Raw genomic sequence first — 7,298 nt, 5'->3', positions numbered from 1 at the left:
CCCCAGCAACCCTGGACCCCCCCCCCCACCAGCACCCCCACAACCTTAGGACCCCCCCAGCACCCCCAGGACCCCTCCAGCACCCCCAGGACCCCCCCAGCACCCTTAGGACCCCCCCCCCCCGGTGCTGACTCAGCACTTCCCGCATGGGGGTGGCGTGGGGGGGACGGAATTTGGGAGGGCGCCGGCCTGGCGGGAGGAGCACCCAAGGGTGCTGCGTGCCCCCCCCCGCCCCCCCAAACCAGGGACATCCCAAGGACACCCCCCCGCCCGGCAAACTGGGACACCCCCCCCCCAAACTGGGATTCCCCCCCCCCCAAACTGGGATTCCCCCCCCCGCCCAAACTGCCCCCCCCCTTCCAACCGGGGGCCTCCCCTGATTGGTCGGTTGCGGATCCTCATTTGCATATAGGGCGGGGCGGGGCGCGAGGACTTCGGCGGGGCCCCATAGGAGTCCCGGCCCCATAGGAGTCCCCGGAGCCATATAGGAACCCCCCCCCCCAGCCCCATAGGAACCCTCTTCCAGCCCCATAGTAGACCCCTGGCCCCACAGGACACCCCCCGGACCCTATAGGAACCCCTCCAACCCTACAGCCCTGTAGAACCCCCCTCCAGCCCTATACAAACCCTCCCCTCCCCTCCCATCGGAGCCCCCCCAGCCCTATGGGAGCCCCCTGCTGACCCTATAGAAACCCCCTGGCAACCCTACAGCCCTATAGGAACCCTCCCAGCCCTATAGGAACCCCCCCAAACCTACAGCCCTATAGGAACCCTCCCAGCCCTATAGGAACCCCCCCAAACCTACAGCCCTATAGGAACCCCCCCAGCCCTATAGGAACCCCCCCAAACCTACAGCCCTATAGGAACCCTCCCAGCCCTATAGGAACCCCCCCAAACCTACAGCCCTATAGGAACCCCCCCAGCCCTATAGGAACCCCCCCAAACCTACAGCCCTATAGGAACCCCCACAGCCCTACAGTCCTGTAGGAACCCCCGCCCAGCCCTACAGGAACCCCCCCCCCCAGCCCTATAGCCCTATAGGAATCCCCCAAGCCCTATAGGAACAACCAGCCCCGCCCCCCAATCCCACAGTCCTATAGACCCCCCCCCAGCCCTATAGGAGCCCCCCAGCCCTACGGGACCCCCCCCAGCCCTATGAGACCCCTCTCCAGCCCTATAGGACCCCCCCCCCAGCCCTACAGAATCCCCCCCACCCCACCGCCACCCTCCCCGTCCCCACGGGACCCCCACCCCCGGCTCCAAGCGCCCCCTCCACGAGGGCCGAGACCCCGAGGGAGCAAACCAGCGACCCTTTATTGTCACCGGGGGGGGTGGCCGGGGGGGGGCCACCACCACGTCCCCGCCGTCCCCTAGGCCTTGGGGTAGTGGCCGCAGACGTAGACGCCCTTCCCGTCGTACTCCGAGGTGTGGAGGCAGCGGAGCAAGAAGTGGCCGAGGTCGTGCTTGGAGATGACACGAGAGCCACCGGCGGTGGCACCCACGGACACCGCGTAGTCCCCGGTCAGCGGCTGGTCGTCTGCGTGGGGACGGGGACGCGCCGTGGAACCGCGGTGCCACCGCCACCGAGCGCGCCCTCGGGTGGTGTCACCCTGGCGGTGGCAGCGGTACGGGGGGTGGGGGGCGCCCAACGGCTCCGTGCCACCACCCAATGTCACCAAGACGGTGGCATCTCCGTGTAGGGCTGGGGACACCCAATGGCTCCATGACACCACTCAACGTCACTTCAGCCAATGTCATTGGGATGGTGGCATCTCCACGGAGGGTTGGGGACACCCAACAGCTCCATGCCACCACTCAATGTCACCCAGATGGTGGCATCTCCTTGTAGGGTTGAGGCCACCCAAGAGCTCCATGACACCACCCAATGTCATTGGACCACCCAATGTCACCCAGATGGTGGCATCTCCATGTAGGGTTGGGGCCACCCAAGAGCTCCATGCCACCACCCAACGTCATTGGGTTGGTGGCATCTCCATGTAGGGTTGGGGACACCCAAGAGCTCCATGACACCACCCAATGTCACCAAGATGGTGGCATCGACACATGGGGTTGGGGACACCCAATGGCTCCGTGCCACCACCCAGTGTCACCAGCATGGTGGTGGCACCTCCATGTAGGGTTGAGGACACCCAACGCCACCACCCAACGTCACCACGATGGTGGCATCGCCACGTAGGGTTGAGGACACCCAATAACTCCATGCCACCACCCAATGTCACTTCACCCAATGTCACCACAATGGTGACACGACCACGTAGGGTTGGGGACACCCAACGCCACCACCCAACGTCACCGCGACAGTGTCACCACCCACCCACGCCACCTTGGTGCCACCCAACGCCACCTGCCTGGCCGTTTGTCACCGTGATGGTGGCCCCACCATGACACGCTGAGACCCCCCCCTTGTCCCCTTGTCCCCCCCCGTGTCCCCAGGTGTCCCCACGCACCGGCGATGTGCGGTGGCATCACGGCCACGCAGTCCAGCCCCGAGTCCTGCAGCACCCGGTGCATGCGGATGTGGTCCTCGGTCACCGGCAGCAGCCGGGGTGGCACCTTCTGGAGGTCCCACAGCAGGAAGGCTACGGGGTGGGGACACGAAGGGACAATGAGGGGGGGGGGGGGTCACCGGGGGGGTGTCCCCAAGGGGGGACGCGGCAGGGGGGGGGCTGCTCACCGGACAGGCAGGCCACCACCTTGCGGACGCCGTGGGCCTTCATGGCGGCCACGATGTTCTTGGTGCCCTCAGACATGACGGTGGTGGGGCCTGGGGGGGACAGGGTGACAATATTTGGGGGGTGGGGACACGTGGGGAGGGGCACGGGGGTAGTGGGGGAGGGTACGGGGGGGCTGTGGTGCAATGGGGGGGCAGGGGGTGGTGATGGGGACACACGGGGGCGATGGGGACACGGGGGGGGATGAGGAGACGGGGGGCAATAGGGGCACGTGGGGACACGTGGGGACAATGGGGACAAAGGAGGGCGATGGGGACACAAGGGACAATGGGGACACAAGGGACAATGGGGACACAAGGGGCAACAGGGAGGCAGGGGGGCAATGGGGATACAAGGGACAATGGGGACACGGGGGACAATGGGGACACGGGGGGGCAATGGGGACGTGGGGACAACAGGGACACGGGGGCAATAGGGATGCATGGGGGCAATGGGGACACGGGGGGACAATGGGGACATAGGGGGGTGATGGGGACATGGGGGGGGGGCAATGGGGACACAGGGCTGGGGTCCTTGGGGCGCTGGGGTCCTTGGGGCACTGGGGACACGGGGGCGGTGGGGACACAGGGGCCAGGGTGCGGGGTCCCGTGGCGCAGTGGGGACACAGGAACGGGGTCCCTGGGGCGATGGGGACATTGGGGGGGGGGAGCACAGGGACAAGGACCCCCAGGGAAATGGGGACACTGGGGGGGGGGGTCCTTGGGGTAAGGGGGACACAGGGACAGGGTCCTTGGGGTACTGGGGACACGGGGTTGGGGGTCCTTGGGCAATAGGGGGTGCAGGGACAGGGATCCCCGTGGTAATGGGGACGCTGGGGCCGGGGGGTCCTTGGGGTATTGGGGACACAGGGGACATGGGGGGGGACACGGGGGCCCTGGGGACACGGGGTGGGGGTCCTTGGGGTAATGGGGGCACAGGGACCCTCGGGGGGATGGTGACATGGGGGGGGGGGAGTCCTTGGGCAATAGGGACACAGGGACGGGGACCCCCCAGGGTAACGGGGACGCGGGGGGGGGGGGTGGCAGGGGGCTCCCGTACCCAGGTCGCTGCGGGTGCCGAGGATGATGACGACGGCGTCCTGGCCCCGCACGGCCTCGGCCACGTCGGCGGGCTCCAGGACGTCGCCCACCACCACCCGGGCCGGGGGGGGGCCCTGGGGGGGCAGGCGCCCGGGGTCCCGCACCAGCACCGTCACCGTGTACCCTGGGAAGGGGGGGGGGGGGGGGGAAACAGCGGGGCCGTGACTCAGCATTTCGGGGCATGACTCAGCGCTGCCGCCGCTGCGGCCCCGTAAGCCTATCCCGGGGGAAATAGGGGGGGGGAATGGGGCTGGGGGGGCTGCGTGGGAGCCCTATAGGGTCCTCCCGCCCTATAGCAGCGGCGTCTGCCCCACCGCGGCTCCGCGTGCCCTATAGGGGCTGTATTTGCTGCGGGTGAGCTGTGTTGGCCCCATATCGGCCCCGTCTGCCCCATATCGGCCCCGCCTGCCCCGTACAGGCTCTATCTGCCCCATACAGGCTCTATCTGCCCCATACAGGCTCTATCTGCCCCATACAGGCTCTATCGCCCCGTACAGGCTCTATCTGCCCCGTACAGGCTCCACCCGCCCCACAGAGGCTCCCTCTGCCCCCGATGGATGGGCTGCTTCTGCCCCACAGGGGCTCCCTCTGCCCCACACAGGCTCTACCTGCCCCACACGGGCTCTATTTACCCCATACGGGCTCTATTTGCCCCAGCCAACCTCTAACTGCCCCATACAGGCTCTAACTGCCCCATATAGGTTCTATCTGCCCCATAGAGCTCTGTTTGCCCCATGCAGGCACTAACTAACCCATACAGCCCCTAACTGCCCCGTACGGTCCCTAAGTGCCCCATGCAACCCCTAACTGCCCCATACAGCCCCTAACTGCCCCATACAAGTCCCTAACTGCTCCATACAGCCCCTAACTGCCCCATATAGCCCCTAACTGCTCCATACAGCCCCTAACTGCCCCATATAGCCCCTAACTGCTCCATACAGCTCCTAACTGCCCCATACGGTCCCTAAGTGCCCCATACAAGTCCCTAACTGCCCCATACAGCCCCTAACTGCCCCACACAGGCCCTAACTGCCCCCACAGCCCCTAACTAACCCATACAGTCCCTAACTGCCCCATATAGCCCCTAACTGCCCCACACAGCCCCCAACTGCCCCACACAGCCCCTAACTGCCCCATGTAACCCCTAACTGGCCCCACACAGCCCCTAACTGCCCCATACAGCCCCTAACTGCCCCACACAGGCCCTAAGTGCCCCATACAAGTCCCTAAGTGCCCCATACAGCCCCTAACTGCCCCACACAGCCCCTAACTGCCCCACACAGCCCCTAAGTGCCCCATACAGCCCCTAACTGCCCCACACAGGCCCTAACTGCCCCACACAGGCCCTAACTGCCCCACACAGCCCCTAACTGCCCCACACAGTCCCTAAGTGCCCCACACAGCCCCTAACTGCCCCACACAGCCCCTAACTGCCCCACACAGGCCCTATACACCCCATATGGGCTCCGGCTGCCCCACAGAGCCCACAACCAGGACCCCCCCACCCCATTAACACCCGTCCCATGTCCCCAGTGGCCCCGTCCCCAATGTCCCCGTCCCGACCCGGGGGGGGGGGGAGGGAGGGTGCTGGGGGCGCCACCCATGGGTGCTGCCCCCCCCCCTTTTACCGCCATCCAGAGCCTGGCTCAGGGTGGCCAGCCCGGTCCTGCCGGTAGCCCCGAAGATGGCGATGTTCCTGCAGGTGGCCATGGTGGCCCTGGGGTCGCCACCACCCCTCAGGGCCCCCCCCCTCCACCCCCCCCCCGCCTCGCTCCACCCCCGGGGGGGCGGCCACGGAGCCACGGCCCCGCCCCGGGGGGGGGGGGGGGCGGTTCCCTGCCCCGGGGCATGCACCGGGCCCTGCTCCGTGCACCCCCGGTTTGCACCACCCCGGTACGTGCCCCCCCCCCCCGGTTTGCACGACGCCATTCCGTGCACCCCCCGGTTTGCACCGCCCCGATGCGGGCACCCCCACTTTGCACGACCTCCCCCGGTGCATGCACCCCCCCCCCCCCCCCGGTTGCACAACCCCGGTTGTGCACCCCCCCCCCCCCCCCCCCAGTTTGCACAACCTCATTTGTGCACGCCTGGTGCACGCACCCCCCCCAGTTTGCACAGCCCCAGCCCGTGCACTGTATGGCCCTGCTCTGTGCACCCCCCCGTCCGTGCACCCCCAGCGCATGCACCCCGGTTTGCATGACACCATTGTGCACCCCTCATTTGCACGGCCCTCGTTTGTGCACCCCAGGCCTGTAAAACCCTGGTTTGCACGACCCCAGCCTGTGCAACCCTGGTGCATGCAACCCTGCTGCACCCCCCCCCCCGGTCCATACACCCCTGGTTCGTACAAACTGTTCGTGCACCCCCAGTTAGTGCACCTCTGGTGCGTGAACCCCCCCAGTTTGCACATCCGCATCTGTGCCCCCCGTTCGTGCCCCCCCCGGTTTGCACGGCCCTGCTTTGTGCACCCTTGGTGCATGCACCCCCAGTTTGTACACCCCTGGTGCGTGCACCCCCAGTTCGCACGCTCCCATTCATGCACCCCCCAGTTTTCATGGCCCTGGTTTGTGCACCCCCGACTCGTGCACCCCCCCAGTTTGCACGGCCCCAGTTTGTGCACCCGCAGTTTGCACGGCCTTGCTTTGTACACCCTGGTGCATGCACCTGCAGTTTGCACACCCCTGTTTGTGCACCCCCAGTTTGCACGGCCTTGCTTTGTGCACCCCTGGTGCGTGCACCCCCAGTTCGCACGCTCCCATTCACGCACCCCCAGTTTCCATGGCCCTGGTTTGTGCACCCCCGACTCGTGCACCCGCAGTTTGCACGGCCTTGCTTTGTGCACCCCTGGTGCATGCACCTGCAGTTTGCACACCCCCATTCACGTACCTCCAGTTTGCGTGGCCCCAGTTTGTGCACCCCTGGTGCACGCACCCCCAGTTTGCACATCCACAGTTTGCACGCCCCTGTTCGTGCACCCCCAGTTTGCACGGCCTTGCTTTGTGCACTCTGGTGCTTTCCCCTGCGGTTTGCACAACCCCTGTTTGTGCACCCCGGGTTTGCACGGCCCCCGTTTGTGCACCCCTAGTGCACGCACCCCCCAGTTTGCAAATCTGCGTTCGTGCACCCCTCTTCATGCACCCCCCTGTTCATGCATCGGCACCCGTGCACCCCCACTTTGCACAACCCCGCTTTGCACAACCCCGCTTTGCACATCTGCACTCGTGCACCCCCGTTTGCACCACCCTGGTGCATGCACCTGCAATTTGCACACCCCCTTTCGTGCCCCCCCCCCACTTTGCACGGCCCCCCCCCCTCCCGTTTTGCACGGCCCCCCCCCCTTTGTCCCCCCCCCCCCCCCCTTTTACCGGCGGCAGCCCCCGCCCCCCTCCCTCCCGGTGCAGCACCGACTGGGGGGGGGGGTACGGGGGGGGGGGGGGCGGTGCAGCACCGGCGTGATTTTGGGGTG

General features: G+C 66.8%; 1 protein-coding gene across 1 annotated transcript; it reads right to left on the bottom strand.

The window, feature by feature from the left end:
* Window positions 1-1,295: 1,295 nt before the first annotated feature.
* Window positions 1,296-5,620, bottom strand: BLVRB (biliverdin reductase B). The gene is made up of 5 exons (XM_083854169.1): window positions 5,461-5,620; window positions 3,792-3,956; window positions 2,696-2,785; window positions 2,469-2,600; window positions 1,296-1,537 (listed from the first exon to the last, which is right to left on the bottom strand). The coding sequence occupies exons 1-5, from the start codon at window positions 5,540-5,542 to the stop codon at window positions 1,371-1,373; spliced, it is 636 nt and encodes a 211-aa protein (XP_083710295.1). The 5' UTR covers window positions 5,543-5,620; the 3' UTR covers window positions 1,296-1,370.
* Between the last annotated feature and the right edge of the window lie 1,678 nt (window positions 5,621-7,298).

This window comes from Anser anser, assembly GCF_964211835.1.
Source record: "Anser anser genome assembly, contig: HAP1_SCAFFOLD_344, whole genome shotgun sequence".
NCBI classification, from domain to species: domain Eukaryota; kingdom Metazoa; phylum Chordata; class Aves; order Anseriformes; family Anatidae; genus Anser; species Anser anser.
Note: the sequence above shows the minus strand (reverse complement) of the source record. Positions and strands in the feature narration are given on the sequence as shown.